Source organism: Helianthus annuus, chromosome 17 (assembly GCF_002127325.2).
Source record: "Helianthus annuus cultivar XRQ/B chromosome 17, HanXRQr2.0-SUNRISE, whole genome shotgun sequence".
In the NCBI taxonomy this organism is placed as follows: domain Eukaryota; kingdom Viridiplantae; phylum Streptophyta; class Magnoliopsida; order Asterales; family Asteraceae; genus Helianthus; species Helianthus annuus.
In genome coordinates, this window is record NC_035449.2 from 193,305,139 (window position 1) to 193,325,714 (window position 20,576).

At 38.9% G+C, this 20,576-nt stretch overlaps 3 protein-coding genes and 2 non-coding genes across 9 annotated transcripts; 4 read left to right on the forward strand and 1 right to left on the reverse strand.

Moving 5' to 3' along the window:
* Nucleotides 1–3,732: 3,732 nt before the first annotated feature.
* Nucleotides 3,733–3,893, forward strand: LOC118489452. Its single transcript, XR_004887473.1, has one exon. It is a non-coding gene; the product is annotated as a U1 spliceosomal RNA (small nuclear RNA).
* A 705-nt stretch (nt 3,894–4,598) lies between these two features.
* Nucleotides 4,599–4,759, forward strand: LOC118489430. Its single transcript, XR_004887450.1, has one exon. It is a non-coding gene; the product is annotated as a U1 spliceosomal RNA (small nuclear RNA).
* A 1,300-nt stretch (nt 4,760–6,059) lies between these two features.
* LOC110925942 lies at nt 6,060–7,315 on the forward strand. Of its 5 annotated transcripts, XM_022169737.2 has the most exons (5): nt 6,061–6,209; nt 6,291–6,519; nt 6,711–6,715; nt 6,809–6,899; nt 6,978–7,315. In XM_022169737.2, the coding sequence occupies exons 1-5, from the start codon at nt 6,118–6,120 to the stop codon at nt 6,996–6,998; spliced, it is 438 nt and encodes a 145-aa protein (XP_022025429.1). In that variant the 5' UTR covers nt 6,061–6,117; the 3' UTR covers nt 6,999–7,315. The 5 variants fall into 5 exon arrangements, with proteins under 5 accessions (XP_022025425.1, XP_022025424.1, XP_022025428.1 ...); XM_022169733.2 differs by having other exon boundaries at nt 6,060–6,519; nt 6,965–7,315; XM_022169732.2 differs by having other exon boundaries at nt 6,060–6,519.
* Nucleotides 7,316–9,963: 2,648 nt separating this feature from the next.
* LOC118488983 (pentatricopeptide repeat-containing protein At3g51320-like) lies at nt 9,964–11,976 on the forward strand. The gene has a single exon (XM_035986476.1). The coding sequence runs from the start codon at nt 10,009–10,011 to the stop codon at nt 11,710–11,712; it is 1,704 nt and encodes a 567-aa protein (XP_035842369.1). The 5' UTR covers nt 9,964–10,008; the 3' UTR covers nt 11,713–11,976.
* A 4,947-nt stretch (nt 11,977–16,923) lies between these two features.
* LOC110925941 (G-type lectin S-receptor-like serine/threonine-protein kinase At5g35370) lies at nt 16,924–19,674 on the reverse strand. The gene has a single exon (XM_022169731.2). It carries the CDS (start codon nt 19,633–19,635, stop codon nt 17,041–17,043), a length of 2,595 nt encoding a protein of 864 aa, XP_022025423.2. The 5' UTR covers nt 19,636–19,674; the 3' UTR covers nt 16,924–17,040.
* Nucleotides 19,675–20,576: the final 902 nt, after the last annotated feature.

The following is a 20,576-nucleotide window of genomic DNA, read 5'->3' on the forward strand; positions in this document are numbered from 1 at the left end:
TCGCTTCCCGGAGGAGGTACCTTCGCCGTGAGGGGTAATGCGCTTGGTGGGTTTTTGCCCACCTGGCAAAAGATGTTGCAGTTTCCCCTCCTTCAAGGCGCGCTCAATCTCCAGTCGGAGACTGATGCAGCTGTTGGTGGTGTGGCCCGAGTCCTTGTGGTACTCACAGTAGAGTGTGAGGTCCTGATTTTTCTTGGACTTCATTGGTTGGGCCGGTCGCAAGAACTGTGGGTCCGCAAGGAGGACCTCACTTGGCGACATGGTGATCTCGGTCCAGTTGCGGTCCCGAGATTCTTTCTTGGACGCCCGATTGTCTCGGGCGGGGTTGTAGTTCTTTGGGTCGAACGTGTTGGTTTGCGGGAAGTATGGTTTGGAAATATCGCGATTTCCAACGTCCCGGTTGCGTTTATTGTTACGCTTGGACCCTTGTTGGGATGTTTCGGCTTGGGGTTTCGCCTTTGCCACATGCGGTTCGAGTGACCGCTGTGTCTGGGCGTATTTCTTGACCGCAGTCATGACATCTTCCCATTTTTTGGGCAAGCCCTCCTTGCCAGAGATGGTCATGATCATCTCTCTGTCTTTGACGGCCCTGATGAAGTGGTTTCGTGCCATCTGGTCTGCCACGTCACCTATCTCCAGGCACTCTTTATTATAACGGACGACGAATGCTTCGAGCGATTCGTCGTTCCTTCGCCAGATGTTCATGACGTCGCACGAATCTCGTTCGTGGCGTCGCTGCTGGCAAAAATGTGCGAGGAACTTGGTACGCAAGTCCTCGAATGAATCCAGTGATCCCACTGGCAAAGAATCGAACCATGCCCTGGCCAGGCCCGTAAGGGTCTGGGGGAAAAAATTGCACCAAGTGGGTTCATCCCACTGGCCGTTGATGCCCGCGCCCATGAAGACGTTCATGTGGTCGTCCGGGTCGGTCGAACCATTGTATTTCCCAACGTTGAATGGGAATTTTGTCGTGGTGACATGGGCGTTGGCAATCCGCGTGCCGAACTTGGAATTTTCGGCCGCTGCCTTTGGTCTGTATGGTTCGTTTGCAGGGCGCTTTGCCGCCCTAAGGTATGTGTTGCGGGGGTGACTGGGAGGAACATAGTTGCGTCCTCCCGGTCTGCTACTGGTGTCATGCGAATCACCGCGGTAGCTATGGTCGTCAGGGTCGGTATGACCGTACCCTTCGGTGTATGGTTGTGGGCCCAATCGGCTCTGAATGCCGGGGCCGCGTCTGGAGGTTGATCGCCTCCTGTTCTCGACATGGGGGCCAAGGCGGGTGTGTACCGGTCCTCTGGTGTGGGACCCGTATGAGGAATCATCCTCGTTGAGGGTGTGGACCGAACAGTAAGACGATCCCCTTTCTTCACGCCGGCTTCTTGAAGCCGGGCGTGAATGGATCCTGCCGTCGTATTGTAAAATACGCTCAACAGGGGTGTGCGGTGCTGGGGGAAGCCCAGCTCGTATATTCGCTTCAGTACAAGCGCGGTTGTATGCTGCAGTCAGCGTAGCTGCCTGCTGCTCGTACCAGGCATGAATGGTCGTGCCTGGCGGGATCACAGATGGGAACTGTGATAAGTCATGTCCGAACATAAAGGAGGGGCTCCTTTGTGTGGACGTGCCAATGTGTCCGGGTTGGGAGGTCGAGGCATTGACCCCTACCGGGTTTGGGATTGGAGGATTTTGGTTATCCGTAGTATTGTTTTGGTGATAAGTCATGATCGTGAGAGAGGAAAAAGGGATGGATTAGAAAATGCTAAGAGTAGCGGTGGGCGCCAATGATGAAACAATGGTTAACCGGGCAGGGTTAACTCACTGGTCTCGTCAAGAAGGGTTAATCCCTTCCTCTCGAGGATCGCTGGCTGGATCACCGGTGGTTGATCTCCTGCACAAGGAAACAAGCCGTGACTCGTAACAAGGAGGATGGGGTGGGGGGTGCTCCTTGTTACCACTCTCCGGCGTGAGAATCAGTAGTTTGCTTGGGAAGCAAAGTAAGATAGTAGTAGTAGTGAGAGAGTTGTGAGAAGATACCTCAAACCTGGTTTGGGGTTGGTATTTATAGCCGAGGAGTGGATGAGGATGATGATGGATGGACTGACGACGTGCTGCCCCTTTTCAGGTGTGTCAGGCCCGTCGGTTATGGAGGTTACGCCACGTCAGTCCATTGCTTACGTAGCTCTGACAGGTAACTGTCATTGGTGCCACTTGCACTGTGGTGTCAGTACCACTTGCTTGAGTACATAGGATGCGGTGCAAGCCGCATCGCTACGTGCGGTAACATCTGAAGTTACCGCGTCTCCTACTTGTGATCAAGGAATACGCGAGATGCGGTGCTAGCCGCATCGTCGTCTTGCCTGCATCCCTTGTCGTGACGAAAATGTCCGTATGGTGCGGTGTCAGCCGTACCACTACGTTCATCTCCTTTTATGCCTAAGGTAAGGCTTTCCTGTATTGATAGAAGTGTTCACTGGACGCGGTGCGATGCCGCGTCGCTGTGAATACTTCCGTTTTCGTACACCAGATGTGATGCTATGTCGCATCACTCTACCGTTCTCCTGTTCCATGTAAGTCCTCCTTTGTTACTAGATAGATTGGATTCAACCCTTGTGTCGATGCGTTCCCGCATGGGTACAAGTGGGTTGTTAGCTAGTGGGGGTTTTGATAAGGGTAATGGTCACTCGCGGTCGATGCTGACGCGAGATCTGGGACCATACCCCTTCACAGACCTAGGTATATTTCTCTATCAAGTGGTTGGGGGGTTTAAATCCTGCAAATGGCAGGTTTGGTGATTTTAGTCGTTAAAAAAACATTTGATTAGAATGTCAAGAAGGGGCACACTTTAACGTTTTGTAGAATGCGTCTCAAGGGTATATTATACATTAACTAAGACTGTCCGCAATGCAATAGGCTGCATTTACTATATGCATCCTAGTCATCACTGCCACATCAGCTTTTTTATTCATTATTAACAAATGCACTCTCTCTCCTTTTTTTAACTCCCACCCATCCTTCCCACATGCACCTCTCTTTTCCACATCACCATTTTTTTTCCAACCCATTAGTTTTTAAAGGACCCACCTTCACCTTCTCTCTCCTCTCTCCTGCATTTAGGTGCACTTCACTAAGTGCAAACCCCTTAAGTGCAAGTCCACCCCAATGCATCCTTCACAAGTGCACATGCCACGTCATTAATGTTGTGTTCCAGAGATCCACTTAACAGGGGGAGGGGAGGGAAGGGGAGGGAAAATGGGGTTTTTTTTTGCCTGATAATAGTCTTTCCAATTTGGAAAGACATGGAGGGGAGGAGAGGGATGGGGAGGGATTTTTAACTCGGAAACACACCCTGAGTGCAACCCTCCAAAAGGAAGCATTGGAGGCAGTCTAATAATCAAACACTTGTGATATGGTGTTTTCTCAAGAAAAAAAAACAAGCTCAAGGGTATATTAGAATGTTGGAGCACGGGTGTTCAACAACAACACAACGCCGGGTGAAATCCTGGCTGCCTCCTCCCCATGCCAGCCACAAGGCCCACAACGCCGCCTCTAGGGTGGTGTTTCAGCGTGGTTGTGACTTCCACGCCTCCACTCCGTAAGGTCTAGATCACTTCTTCATACACTTCACTTTTTGACAACATGAGGAAACTGATATAGTCATATAGATTATCCCACATCGGTTGGGAGAAAAGAAAAAGGAAGAGTGGTGGTGCATAAAAATCGAGCCAGACAATTGGGCCAATCACTTAGACCGGGTCAATGAGCAATTAATATGGTTCATGGCCTAGGTTGGCGACCTCCATTGCACTTCGGAGGGGTGCCCGCCTAAGGTTGGCCCAAGTGGTTGAGCCTACGTCATCATTTGTGCCAGTAAAGGCCTGTGTTTGCGCTGTCTCTACCCAATTTCTAGCTCAATAAATGATAAAGCAAATGCTATGGGTCATCCGAGCTACACAACAGACATGGATTGATATCAGCAGCAATAAAAGCTTGTGTTGACAACAAGCTTCCTCTCCTCAACTCCCGATTCCGCTTAAGATGAGCATAGATAGAAGGCGGATCTAACTCTTTTATGGGTGCCATTGTCAAAATAACCCAAGTGTCACTTGAGTTTCGGTTGTACAAATTATGCGTAAAAAAAACCTTAGGTGTCACGTTACCCCTAGCCGTAAGGCAAGGTCTGTCCTTGAGCTAGTGCATAGCAGAGGTGCCAATGCCAAATCAACTGTTACTTGTAAGTTGTAACTGATCGTTTTTTGGTTATGTGTTATCTGAGACGTCTCACAATGAAGACAAAGCGGATTCTGAGCTAAAACGCAATGAACCAAATGCGTAGAATAAACTAACAAGTTTTCAAAATATATAATATATTTCTTTGTACACCTATCTTACAACAGAAAAGTATCTTGTTTTATACACATGTAATAACAAAAAGATCAAAGTTTATGATTGAGAAAGCAGTTTGCTTATATTTAAAAAGCTGAGAGTAACAAATGAAAAAAAAAAAGTTGAATAAGAAGTTTAGAGTTTGTCCCACATCGGTGGGGAGAGAAAGAAAAGGGGGATTGGTGATGTATAAAAACAAAAATGGTCCGGTTGAATACTCACTTACCTGGACGGGGTAAATGGGCGATCAAGAAGGTCCATGTCCTAGGTTGGTGACCTCCATTGCACTTTGGAGGGGTGCCCGCCTAAGGTCGGCCCAAGTGGTCGAGCCTACGTCATAATTTGTGGCAGTGAGGGCCTGCGTTCGCGCGGCCCTCACTAAACTTTTAATCTATAAAGTTCATAGATTCAAAAATCTGAATAACTTTTACAATTATGTAGAGATGAACAGAATCAAAACAGATCGCTTGCTTTTATAAAACAAGAAAATAACCTTATAAGACTTAAAGTATGCACAAGTTTTGTTTTTGTTATTTGATTATGTAACAACTTTTTATAAAGTACATATAATTGTAAGTGTACAGAATTAACATAAAAGTATATTCTTAACGTTATCTGGGTCCCGATACTTGTTGCGAAGACATGTACGAAAACAAGTCCGGGGACACACTCGTACCACTACTCTCGATGGTGGACACCATAAAACCGCTCGGTATCTCAACCTCTGCTTCGGTTGCAACCATTGACGGTTCGCTGAATCTCCTTCCATAGAACCTCAAAAAGTTTAAGGACTCCAACCTTGGCGTACCCACAGGCAACGTTCCGTCTAGCATTGCAACCACGTTAGCCATTGTGGGTCGCAACGATGGTTCCTCCTGGACACAACATAGAGCCAACTTGACTAGCTCAAAAAGTTTAAGGACTCCAACCTTACACTTTTTCCCTTCCACAACAAACTTATAATTTTTCTACGTATTTTTGACATATCTTATAAAATATAATGTTTAAACAAAATCCAAAGATAGCATCACAGCCTACACATTTTTGTTGACATTTCGGTAGTTATCTTATTCAATATCGACGCACGGATTAAAAGGTACAAGTAGACGATGCATTTGTATACAAATGATTAAAACCCGACGTACTTTTAGTCACTTTGAAATCTAAAACTACAGTAAAATAGTTTTTTAAAAACATTATTTTACACTTATGTTAAATATCAACAAACCTTCCTATTTTAATGGAGTAACAAAATCTTATATAATTAAGTAAAGGGGAAAAGTTTTTTAAAATTTAAACTATAAACTGCATTACTAAAGTTTAGTCTTATTGTAAAACCAGCATCACTATAAGGCTAAAGGGTGTGGGGATCATGGTTGGGACATGATTTGCCACCTAGGAACATGAATGGAAGGCTACACCACCCCCTTGATTGATCCACCATGGTTTGCATGGATTAAACCATGGCAACCATATATGGTCCTCCTTTCCATTTTTCAACAAATCATTTCCTTTTTGTTTAGACAAAGATAATAAATAAGAGGCTAATGGTTTGGGTCATGACCATACCCTTAGGATAGTGGTTTTGGATAGTGAATTAAAGATGAGTTACATGGCACTAACATGGAGGGTCATGGTAGTCATGAGGGTCATGACCACACTTGTTCAATGGGCTCCGGCTTGAAAAAAATCAAAATTCAAAAACCTCATATCTGCTTCTCAACTTGAATTCCCCAAATGTATCTGAAAACGGTCGGTCGTTGCCTCTCCCTGTCTCACATTTTGAAAAACCCTAGACTACTGCATCATCAGTACAAGATCAACGACCTGTCGGTGGTTTTTACTCGTCTTCTTCTTCTACTATCTCTTTCTTTCCTACAAATTCTTACTCTCAAAGAAACACTATGCAGATTTAGGATTAGATCTGTCAAACTCGTGGAGCTTTGGGGGACGAAAGATAGTGACGGTGGTGGTGATTTGGTTACAGCCTTCTATACGGCGGTGGTCCTTCAGAGCCGCGAAAACATCGTCAACAACGGTTCCAAGGTTAAAACAATGAGGAAGACCATGACAGAAAACCCTAGCCATCGCCTCCTGCGATGGCGGCTAGGTTCCGGTGAAGACTCCGACGAAGCTTCAGTAAGTCTTCTTATAATTGTATGTTCTATCCATTGGTTCATGTAATGACAATTGTAACCATTATCGGTTGTAATGGCACTGGTTCTGACACCCGAGCTCCAGTAGAGCCGGCGAATGTAAAGCCATCGGTGACTGAACCACCAGTCTTCATCTTCAAGACCTTTAATTTGCTTCTGATTCTATGTATGTAGGCTAGGTAATTTAGCATTGTTGGGAACATGGAGGCCAGGCCTTTTATTATTGTTCTATACAAAAGACAATAATAATCACTTGCAGATTTTTTTAACAGTTGTAGCCTTTATTTAAAGCCGAAGGTGGGATGTCTTTTTTGTTTGCAGCAGGAGCAGGACACTATGAATAATACTTCAAGGGTTGTGCAGGTAATGTACTATTATGTATTTTGTAGATTATATTTTCTTTGTGAAATGTTTTAACTCATGAGTAGGTTTAAATCCTAGGACGAACAAGACATGGGTTGATTAGTGATGATGAAGATATTTGGATTTGGAGCCTGGTATAAATATATATTTTTTTTTATATAATTGACCCGTTCACTTGTGAATGGGTTGCTTCTCGCTCCAAGTCATTCATCAAAAAATTTCTATATTTTCGGATTTCTACACAAAAGTTACAGGTATGAAACCCTAATTTAAGTATAAACGAGCTTTTCGTTGGCTTTGATGAACTTTATAAACTTACCCTAATGTTGCTTGCTTCCTTGATGTGCCTTTAAATTCAGTATGCATTCTCTCGATTACTCTTTGGTATGATTAAACTGAGCATGCACTTGTATTAATTAATTGTTAACCTGATGTTAGTATGTTATTTAATTAGATTTGAGATTATGGGTTGGTTTGGGTTTGGGTTTTGGTTGATGTTGATCACAAAATGATCAAATCAAAAGGTTTAGCTAAAAGTGACCGAGTCAAATTGGTTGAAAGGTTCCCCAAGGCAAACTTTTTTTTTTTTTTTTGCATACAATATATTATTCATCATAATTATCTAATTTACTTTCTTATATTATAAATTTTCAATCTAGAACCTTTTAATTTTTTCGTAAAATATTATACGAATAAAAAAATTACAAAAAAAATGAGTACCACAATACAAAGAGTCGCCTCCGCCGCATCGCGCGGGCACCCTACTAGTAGTTATGAATTATGAGTTTGTAGTTTAGAAGATCATATTTAATTATTTAGAAATTAGAAATAAACATAGTTCATATGTCCCCTAAAACACACATATAATATGAATTATGCGTTTATAATTTAGAATTCATGTCAAGACGTATTTAATTATTTAGAAATAAACATATTTCATATATCCCCTGTAATAATATTTTGTTAGTGCAACAAAAAATATAATATTATATAAACATATTTGATCATTTAAAAAATATTTTTTATTAAATACAATCTATATATGATCACTAGATTACAACCCCGTGTATTACACGGGTTGAATAAAAGTAATTTTATATACTAAATAATAAAAAATATATCTTTAAAAATCTTGTTTATTACAAAGATAGTCCTTGTGGTTTACCAAAAGTATCACCTTTGGGTACTAACTTTTTTTTGTAACATGTTCGGGGTTTATGGTTAGAAATATTTTTTTTAACAATAGATAAACCCGTGTAATACACAGGGTTTTAAAGATATAACATTTTTCTATTATCTATACTATATAAAATTAAATTTATTCATCCCGTACAATACACACGGAGTTTTTTTTAATATAACTTTTTGTTATTTAGTATATAAAACATTTCTTCCACCCGTGAATACACAGGGTTTTTTTTAAATATAACTTTTTATTGTTTGTTATATAAAATTACTTTTATTCAACCCGTACAATACACGAGATTCTTAAAAATATAATTTTTTATTATTTAATATATAAAATTATATTTACTGTCAACTTCCGTTAAATTTTCTGTTAAGTTTTGCTTAAATAACCAAAATCCCCTACAATAACATTTGATTTTAGGAATAATTTTGTAATTTATACAAACTTAAACTGGAATTATATATTAAAAAAAATGCATTTTGTAAATTCCTAATTCATTCATTATCACCGGAGAAATTATATATTAAAAATGTATTTTGTAAAATCCCAATTCCTTCAACTTTGTTGTCATTATCTATAATTTAGTTTTATAATTATCTTATAATTAATATTAATTATCTATAAAAAATAGATGGCTTCAATGAATGACATGTGTCCTTTTATTGGTTTCTTTTATTATATAGTACTAGGTTAGAATCCCGTGTATTACACGGGTTGAATAAATATAATTTTATACATTAAATAATAAAAAGTTATATCTGTATGAACTCCGTATATTGTACGGGTTAAATAAATGTAATTTTATGTATCAAATAATAAAAAAAGTTATATCTTTGAAAACCATGTGTATTACACAGATTAAATAAATGCAATTTTGTATACTAAATACTAAAAACGCCGTATCTTTAAAAAACCCGTGTATAATCGGGTTGAATAAATCTACCAAATAATAAAAAATTACATCCTAAAAAACTCCATATATTACACGTGTTGAATAGATCTAAAAAGAGTTATATCTTTAAAAACCATGTCTATACACAGATTAAATAAATGTAATTTTGTATATTAAATACTAAAAACGTCGTATCTTTAAAAAACTCATGTATAGTCGGGTTGAAAATCTACCAAATAATAAAAAAATACATATCCTTAAAAACCTTGTCGTGTTGAATAAATCTAATTTCACATAGCAAATGATAAAAAAGTTTCGTGTATTACACGAGTTATATAAATGTAACTTTGTATAGTAAATAATAAAAAATTTTAATTTTTTAAAAACCCCGCGTTTTACACGAGTTGATAAATATAATTTTGTATACCAAATAATAAAAAAAAATATTTTTTTAATAAATTTAGGATAACATTTAATATTAATTTATTATTTATATATTTATTTAATATAAGATAAGTAGGAAAGAGAGGTATTTATTTTAAAAATATATTAAATTAACAATTTGGATTTGAGGATAATATTTTATTAAAGTACGATAAGATTTAATATTAATTTATTTAATTAATATAAGATAAGTATAGATTTGAGGATACATTCAATGAATGACACGTGTCCAAAACTTGGTTTCTTTTATTATAGTAGATAGATAGATATAGATTATATATTTCTCTTTCTTCATAATAATAAAAACATTTAAACTGATGTTACGGTTGTAAAGAGCACACAATATTTAAATGTACACTTAGTAATATATACTTGTTGGTATAATATATATATATAATTAAGAATATAATGATGAAACTGGTTATTAGTTTTAAAATTTATATTTTTTAACAAACTAAAATTAAGCGAATATGGGAATAATTTATAATTATAATTTCGAACGCTTTATTCATTAAGTTATGAACATCTATCTTTTGTTGATTGAAAGCTCTAAAGTTTCATTGTTATAGAAAAAGATAAAGCAAATGTATTTAATTTTTTTTAAAGCTGATATCTATTATCTATTAGTATGTATAATAAATTATCGAAATACCCCTGATATGGCATCAGCCTTGATGCTACGCTACACAAGAAATCAAGGGTTTCTCATAAACCCCAAAAGAACCCACTTCTATTCATCTCAATCACCATCTGATTATTATTCATTCAAAGATAGCAGCATACTCAATCTTATACACAACTTGACCCGATTCTACCAGATCCAGACCCGATTCATAACCTCCGGATTGCTCCAAAACCCATCAATTGCTGGCCGAATTTTGAAGCTTTCTTTAACCTTTTGCGACATTGATTACACTTTACTTCTCTTCAAAGGTATTGAATTTCCAGATACTTATTGTGTGAATACTGTAATCAAGGGCTATTGTTGCTCTTTGCCCCCCCATAAAGTTGTGAACTTTTATTGTGAAATGGTTAGAAGAGATGATGGGGTTTTGTTTAAACCTAATAGTTTTACTTTTCCACCTTTGATTAGTGTGTGTGGGAAATCAGGGGATTTGTTGTTGGGTCAGGAGTGGCATGGGCAGGCTGTCAAGGTTGGGGTTGATACAAGTTTACATGTGGAGAATGCTTTGATTCATATGTATGCAGGTTGTGGCTCGAATGATGTTGCGTGGAAGGTGTTCGATGAAATGTCTGTGAGAGATTTGGTGTCCTGGAACTCTATGGTTGATGGGTATGCGAAAGTCGGTGATATGGGTAGTGCTCATGGGTTGTTTGATCGAATGCCGGAGCGGAACGTGGTGTCGTGGAATGTGTTGATGAAGGGTTATTTGGACGGGAAGAATCCAGGGCTTGTGTTGAAGTTGTTTAGGACGATGGTTAGGACGGGTGTTATATGGAATGATACGACGGTTGTGAGTGTGGTTACGGCTTGTGGCAGGTCGTGTAGGTTGAAAGAGGGGAGGTCGGTTCATGGTTCGCTGATTCGGATGTCGGTGAATGTGAGTTTGATTATTGGCACGGCTTTAATCGATATGTATAGTAAATGTGGGATACCAGACGTTGCTCAGGTTATTTTTAACAGAATGTTAGTTAAGAATTTAGTATGTTGGAATGCGATGATTTCAGGGCAGTCGATATATGGAAACGCGAAACACGGGCTTTGGTTATTCGATAAAATGGTAGAGCGAGGCAAATTCATTCCGGATGAAGCCTCTTATGTAGGAGTACTATGTGGTTGTGCGCGATTAGGCTTGTTGGCAGACGCCAAAAACCATTTTCTTGAAATGACCGATGTTTTTAACGTAAAACCCAATTTCGCACACTATTGGTGCATGGCTAATCTTTATGCTAGCCATGGTTTAGTTGATGACGCGATTAAATTCTTGAAGAATATGCCAGTCGACGTTAATATGTCACCGCAATCGTCAACGTGGGCTGGTTTACTAGGATCGTGTCGGTTTAACGGTAACATGACTGTAGGAGAACGAATTGCAGAAGCTTTGATTAAGGATGACCCGTTGAATCATTCGTATCATGTGCTGCTTATCGTAATCTATGCGGTATCGGGGAGGTGGGAAGATGTATCTAGGATGAAGTGTTTGATGATGGAGAGAGGATTTAGTGTACCGGGTTTTAGTCTTGTAGAATTGACTCAAATAGTTAACGGTCTTGAAGTTGGAGATAAATGGGAAGATAGCATATCTAAGCTCTACGAGCACGGATAATTTGAGGGTTTGTTTGGTTAGTTTGACCCCTCTTTGTTCCATGGTTTAGTAACGGTCTCACTGATACTCCGCTTGATGGAAAACGGTGCGAGCGTTGTTGAATTATCCTAGTTTTGGTCCAAACCGTCTAACCAGCTCATCTTGTTAGCTCTTCGTAAATTATTTACGTTACACTGAAAATAAGATACTCGAATTGCATAATGCCCTTCTTTGTAAATTAATACTGTTTTCGCAATTATGGTTTAAGAAGTTATTTATTGGAAATTTTGAAAAAATGGACAGTATTGTGTTTGTAGCTCAACCCATACTTTTAAAACTGACTTGTTTCAATCTAAGCCTGTTTGACCCGTTATTCAACCCGTCCAACCAACTCATCTTGTTAACTCTTCACAAAAAATTTATGCTCGTGAATGATTTGCTCTCGTTAAACTGAAATAATAATACGGGGATCGCATAATGCCCTTCTCTGCAAAGACACTATATTATTGTGATTCATATTACTCATTGGTTTCAGGAGTTAGTATGTGGTGCTTATATCTCTAATGAGTCGGGTCAAAAGTCGGCGAAAGTGTATCAATGTATAAACCTCCTAAATCCTTTTATCAAACAAACAGAATAATATTAACCTTGTAATCATGTTAGACACTAATTATTTAAAAGTTTTATGTTTCGACAACAAGGGTTTAAGGTTCGCTTCAGCTTCAGGAGTCGTCGGTATGTGGTTCTTATATCTCTAATGGGTCAACCGAGTAAAATCAAAATGTTAGCTTAAAAGGAGACATGTTTTATGGTCAAAAGTCGGCGAAAGTGTATCAATGTATAAAACCTCCTAAATCCTTTTATCAAATAAATAGATTATTATTATTGGTATAATATTAACTTTGTAATCATCTTAGAAACTAATTATTTAAAAGTTTTTTTTTTTTTTTTTTTTTTTGACAACAAGGTTATAAGGTCAACCGAATCCGACTCACCTAGACCCGTTTTGGCACGTTACCTGACCCACCTATTTTACGACCTCTACTTACAAGTAGAAGACCCACCTATAACTTGTATGCTGTAGCTACCAATCTTAAAGCCGAACGGACATTTATCTGCTGCATATCATCATCATTTTTAGAAACATTATTGAACATAACTATTTTCACTTGACAACTACAAACAAATATACAAGTTTACATGAAAAATAACAAAAAAAAAAAAAAAAAAAAAAAAAAAAAAAATTGATAGTATAATGGATCAAAACCTCCCACGTATCCTGTTCATTCCACGTTGGCGAAAAACTATCAATAATCGTCCTCGTGCGAACCAATTTATTCCCATGCTTCACCACACAAAACAAAACAAAACGCATCCGTTGACCCACGGCAGTCTCGTGTCTTCATAGGCAACAACCCCTTCACACTTATAATCCCGAGCTCCAAAATCCAACTGCTCGATTTCCATATTTCCTTCATTGCCGGCCTTAAATCACGACTATAATTCGTATACTCATCCAACACATAATACCCTCCATCCAAACACACTCATAGATGAATTCGACTCGCGAACTTTGCTTCTTTTTTCTCACCATCAATCACCTTATGTTTCTCAAGGTTGTGCCATTTTGAGTGTACGACTTTATTGTCCCATCTTCGATGAACCGAGTACAATGGCAACAAACATTTTTCTAGAATCTCATCTTTGTTACCTCTCTTCTACGGTTAACATTAAAGCTTCTTTGAACCGGTTCTGCTGCTACAAACACTAGATCTTCGTTCCATATTGGGTTAATATATAAGCTATAACTTAGATTGTTTAAGCATATCGAACACTCAGCCCGGCATAAAGAATCTGCAATAAATAGAACAAAATTAAATATGGCAAAAGGGGCAGGTTGGTCATGTAACGGGTCAAATAGATCATTTTGAAAAACAAAAAAAAAACATATCAATTTGGTTCAGGCGTTGGTGGTTGGTCTAGCGGCCACATACAAAAACCATGTGTGGTGCTGACTCGTTTTAAATAGCAGATATTATTAAGTTCCTAATTTAACCCGTTGTATGTTAGAGTTGACTCAGATACGCGGATATACAAATTTCCTTTTACCCAAGTCAACCAATTAACAAAATTTAAAGGAAGATGTTAGAGATGACATACCAATATATATATGGAAGAAAGATAGCAATGATCCTCAAATATTTAAAGATTCTTCATCTTTATAAGGAACTCAACTACCTCCGCATTAAACTCCTCCGGATAACCCAAGCATCTCCTGATCTCCACAGATTATCCATTTAATATTTTAGTAATTATTATGATTAAAACATAATAATAAATCAGAAAGCTTATAAGATGATATACCTTTTTGAGTGGAAATGACCAATAAAGCAGACCAAAAATGAGTAAGTAGCCCATCATACAACAAACACTAGGTTCTTTGTAAATGTCGGGTGAACTTGTTCCTCTTGCTAGCTCATATGTTTCTTGTTTAATCCTAATTAATAAGATCCATATCCACCTATATTAATATACATAATTAATTCTGTAACAAACTAATAAAATATATTAAACCTGCAATGGCAATGTTGTAACAGGAAACTGAATCATAGTATCCTCAAGTCTGGTAAACGGAACATTTGACCCATAATTAGATATGATATAAACCAAAATAGGCCTGGCCTATCCATAAGTGAATTAAGTGATTTACCACTTTTAATCAATAAATAAATTTCGTTAAGGATGGCAATGGGTCAGGTATTACCATTGGCAAAGCATAGGGGGCGGCCGACCCCCCGAACTTTTCGCTCAGTAGTGGAGATGTAGTTTTCGAATAGAATTTTTTGGGTATATACGTTTTCGGCCCCCGTTTTATAGATATATACGTTTTTGACCCCTCGGTTGGAAATCTCAAGCTTCGCCACTGGGTATGACATGAGTTTGGTAATCGCGGTCCCATACTCGATTATGAAATTGTGTCCCAAACCCATCAGGCACCAATTACTTATAACCATCAGGTGCACGAATCACGATTAATCAATGATATTATGTGGTTAAAAATTACCCCTTGAGATGCCTATTGATCATAAACTTACCTCAAAAGGTGAGGTGACTTGAAATACCAAATGCTCAACTACATTTCTTACAATTCTTTAGTTTTAATAATTTGAAGTTTCTAACAACTTCAACTTTATATTTATTATCTTATATAATATTCAAATCAATGCTGGTAAATGGGTCTGGGTACTTAGGCAGGGGTACCATGCCCATCCCAAACCAGCAAAAGTTTATAAAACTAATTCCATAACCGGGAACTGTCCCAACTATTTCAGGCTTTCCCATTGAACCAAGAGGAAGTTTGCCCCAACATTTTGTGTTCCTCCTGTAAGTAAAGCTAGTCATATGCATAGCATTTGTCTTTTTAAGTAATAAACTTTTCTAGCACAACAGAAATTAAAATAAAATAAAATATAAAGAAAGAATACCATCTTGGACCATTTCCTTTAAATTTCTAGCAGGTTCCTCATCATTATGCAATTTCCTTTGCTGCATGCTAGTAGTTGTTTCTTTGCTGCAGACCCAAAAAAAAGTTCATATTTAAAAGTCGAACCGAGCTGACTTGGCTCATAATCTTCAAACAAACTAAAAGTCGAACTCGTATTTAAATCGAGTGAGCTTGATGTTTAGTGTGTTTTTTTTTTTTTTTTTTTTTTTTCTAGTTTTGATGATTTGTATGTCTATAAATTTAAAACCAAGTTAATTAACCAAAAACTCAAAATATGGAAGTCTAAGATAATGCTAGATTAACAATATAAAAGGAAAATCAAAGATGACAATTTAATTCAAGTGAACTATCTTTAGCTTGAAATTTATACAAGATAACAAGCTCGTGCTACTCATCTCGAGTTAGAGGCTATTTGTTTAAGCTTTTAATGATTCAGATCTCTTTCTTACTGGTTCAGCATATAATGGTTCAGATTGTTTGTTTCGAGAGCAGATGTTTAGCATTATAATGAGTCTTACTAGTTAAGACCTCTTGTTAGTTTAGCACTTAAACATTCAGAGATTGCCAGATACCCACCCTACGAGTTTTAAAAGACTAATTATAAACCAGTTAAAGAGTCACAAATTAGTTTTCCAAGCCCTACATGATGGTTGACGATAGTTATAGCTAGGGCTGTAAACGAACCGAACGAACACGAACAAGGCCATGTTCGTGTTCGTTCGTTAAGGAACAAGCTTGTTCATGAACTGTTCACGAACGCTTACCGAACGAGATTTCTTGTTCGTGTTCGTTCATTAAGGAAACGAACATGTTCGTGAACTGTTCACGAACACTTACCATATGCTAATGAACTCTAACAAATGTTCATGAACATAAATGAACACAAACGACGTTTATGAACACAATATTTATTTTAGAATAAAATCTACATTTTCATCACAAACATTACAAAGAATCCACAAAAAATAAATAAACACTTAACATAAGTATCCGAACAGAGTTGGCTTGATTATCAAAAACATGATAAACTCAAAATTAAGAGTTTGTTAAGCCTTAACACAAATTAAAATTGAAATAGTGAAATGAGGGATGTTGTGAGAGCCTTATAAGATAACTAGGGTTTCAAAATTTAAAAAACCAGAAATAATAAAACAAAATACAACATATAAAAACCTTTAACGAACTAACACAAATAAATATTAACAAGCAAACATAAATGAACTCATTACCGAATGCTCACGAACATAAACGAACACATTAGCGAACGTTCACGAACATAAACGAACGAACGCAACCTCTGTTCATGTTCGTTCGTTTAACTTAACGAACGAAATTTCTTGTTCGTGTTCGTTCATTTACTAAGCAAACGAACATAAACGAACTTCCCGCCGAACGGTTCACGAACTGTTCGCTGAACGTTCGGTTCGTTTACAGCCCTAGTTATAGCCAACCAAAGGAAAAAATAGATAAGAAAATTGTTTGGAATCTCTGACGTTTTGCTACCAAATTTTTAAATATTTATCATGTTTTAGTTTGTTTTGACAATATTTTATATTATTTAGAACATAATAATTTTTTTTCTACTCAATTAAATACTGTCCAGCCAATCAACTCGAGTTAAGAGTTTCAAAAGGGTAATTAGTTAATTACAAACGAGTTCTGAGTTATTTTTCAAAGAAACTTGATAAGAAAAAAAATTGGAAGGTTGCTGTTTGGAGTTTCGTTCGTGAGAAAATGTCATGCGTGAGCCTCAAAAACTTTTTATTTGATTATGTAACAACTTTTTATATAAAGTAATTATAATTGTAAGTGTACAGAATTAACATACAAGTATTTTCTTAACGTTATCTGGGTCCAGATACTTGTTGCGAAGACATGTACGAAAACAAGTCCGGGGACACACTTGTGCCACTACTCTCGATGGACACCATAAAACCGCTCGGTATCTCAACCTCTGCTTCGGTTGCAACCATTGACGGTTCGCTGAATCGCCTTCCATAGAACCTCAAAAAGTTTAAAGACTCCAACCTTGGCGTACCCACCGGCAACGTTCCTTCTAGCATTGCAACCACGTTAGCCATTGTGGGTCGCAACGATGGTTCCTCCTGGACACAACATAGAGCCAACTTGACTAGCTTCTCGGCTTCATCTTTCGTCACCCGGCCCGCTAACCTCGGTTCCACGAGGTCCAAGTATCTACCTTGTTCATGCATCTCTAGTGCTTGCAACGGGAAATAGAGTGGACGTGCACGATGGCGGTTTTGGGATCCGGATGAACCCGAAGACTGGCCTTGGGCGCCAGTAGTTGGGTTCTCCGAGCCATGGGTTGGTGCGTGCGCACAATTCTTTCGACCTTGAATCAATTCCAATAATACCATACCGTAGCTATAAACATCGGTTTTATCCGAGATAGCCTCGTTCGTGAGCCACTCGGGAGCTAGGTACCCGCGGGTTCCTCTCATGGTTGTAAATAAACCGGATTGCTCGGGACTCAATAGTTTCGACAACCCAAAATCCGAAATCTTTACTTGCATATCATCGCTTAAAAGGATGTTCTCGGGCTTAACGTCACAATGTATGATCTTGTGCTCGCACCCGCTGTGCAAGTACGCAAGACCACGAGCCGTTCCAACCGCGATCTCAAACCGCTCCTGCCATTCTAGCGGTGGGCCCGGCCCGAAAAGGGTTCGGTCTAACGAACCCCGGTTCATGTACTCATACACCAAGAACCGATCTCGCTTGTGAGTACAAAATCCCTTAAGTTTAACAAGATTTACATGATGAATGTTTCCGATGATTGCGATTTCCGTACCGAATTCCTTCTTTCCTTGAGACCCTAACGCGGTGATCTTCTTCACCGCCACCACCGTCTTGTCACGAAGGACGCCTTTATAAACCGTCCCGAACCCACCCGACCCAACCGGGGTACTAAAGTTAACCGTTGCCTCGACAAGATCTTCATACCCAAACCGAACAGGTAAACCTGCGATAACAAACATTTCGAGATCATCCAAACACGAATTATCAACTAGTTTCTTCGAATCCGATTTCGTCCGCTTATATCTCGTCCTTCTCATCCAAACCGCCAAAATCGAAATCAGTAACACACCCGAAACCGGAAGTAACACCATAATCACCATCGGAAAGTCCGAATTCGATGTACTATTTCGATCTCTTGAATCAATTGCTTTGATGAACCCCATACTATCATTTTCCTCATTGCTTGAAATGAATGATCCCAAATGGTTTTCAATCAAATAACATGATCCAGATTTATTCCCATAAAACAAACCCAAGCATGAACAGTTGGCTGAACAAATATCTTGACACGTCACCAATCCGACGCCGTTTTGAACCGGATTTATAAAATCAATTAAAAAATACTTCACACCAGCAACCGGAAAATAAACATAATTTTCCGGTTGCTGGTGGCTTAGAGATCCAGTTCCATCACAAGATTTCGGCAACGACAGCGAATTATCCGACAATGAGCAACCGGAGTTTGAACTCCGATCAGTACCGAATCCCGCCGGACAAGAACACCCGCCGCCGGAGGCACAAACTCCGGCCATACCGCACCGGAACGGACTCCGGCAACCGTCTGCCGGAGTCGTGAAATCCGTCACCCAATTATTATTCGTGTACCGCATAATAACAAGTGTACCGTCGGTTAAAATTTTTAATATCCGGTAATCGGAGCCGGAAACTGCTGACGTCAGCAGAATTTTAATTACTGTTTCGGATCCCGGGTCATGGACCAAGTTACAACCCGACCCGTTTAGTGTTAAATACGAAACGGGTCGGTCAGAATTTTTAAAAGAGTTTGGATCCATTGATAGTTTGAAATACGTTAACCCCTGCCAGGTTAGCACCCCGTCAGCAGGGGTTAACGTAAACATGTATTTTCCAGCGGAAAAATCTGCTGGAGAAATACTAGCGGTCAACGATTTCCAAACAGGAAACCGTTGACCAGACACAATTGTGTCAGTCGGAAAGTCAAACGACTGCCACAATGTGTTGTTAAGTTGGTCAATGAGGATTAAGTTTCCGGAGTCTAGGAGTTGTAAAGCCGCAACCGTTGACTTTATTACCGGCGTTGACCAAATGGGTTTGCCGGAATCATTGTTGATTGTTATTCCGGTGGTGGAAAAGTGAACTTGACTGGAGCTTGAAATTGGGTTGTTCCGGTTGGCGGTCCAGATGACCGTGTGGGAGGCGGTGTGGTAAATAACAAGGTAGAATGACTGCGATGTGGGTTGCGGGTTGGCGATTGCGGCGGTGTAGTTTCGGTTACGTGATCGGAGAAAGTCGCCGGAGTTTTCGATGAATTGGTAGTGGGAGGCTGTGAAGTTGGGGGTGATGGTGCCGGAGTAAATGTTGGTGGAGGTGGTGGTGGTGAGGTGGAGGAGGAGGAGTACGACGGTGGTGGTGGCCGCCATCCATGCAGAAAGAGAATTGGTTAATTTAAAAAAATGTAAGTGGGTTGCATTATCCATTATTGTGACAGTTTTTAAGGCTTAAAGGGTGGATGTAACTTGTAAGGGTTGACTTATGATAAAATGTGATGTGTAATTTGCATCTTTTTTTAAATGTAACATCTACAAATTGAATTAGGAGGCTATAGATTGAACTGAAGAGGTTAGGTTCAGATGTAGAGTCTCAGCCTAGACGCTATCTCAAAGAAGCTAGCCATTTATGCTGTGGAGGTAGCGGCTAGGCTCAAACTTTGCTGAACCTAGCCTCTTCAGTTCATTGATCCGATTCAACTTGTGGGGGCTACAATCATACGCATAAACAAATATAGACTCTTTCAACACATGTCTCCTTGCTATCGGTTCTCAGGGTGGGGCCATCATCATTTTAGAGGCTGTTTCTTAAACGCTTGGGACAATTGTCACATTCTGAACTCAATCGTTTTTCGTATATTCCCTAAATCTAGACATTTCATATGTTCATTTTGGGGAATTTGGTTTGGTCAATATTTATTGTGGTGATTTTCCATTCTTATAACGGTGTCTATTGAATGTTATACGATCTCTGCACTGTCAACCTTTATACTCTGGTTTTAAGGTTTGTCTAGCGGAGATTCTCGTACAAGCGAGATCTTTGCCATTAATGCCCTTGTAATAGGCCTTCTTCCACACATGAACTTAGCCTAGGCCTTTTTTGTTACAATGACCTCGTGTGGTTTCATCTGGAGGGACGATGTAATGCCTGTAAAACATCCCTTAATTTTGACACACTCTCACTTCCTAGAATCCAGACGAGGGGGCTTTCATTAGTTTATGTAAACAAGTCAAATAGGTGGACAAATTTTTGAAAAAGAGTTTATTCAAGTTGTAGACGTGTCAAACAAGTTGTCGAGGTGTAATTAATTTGG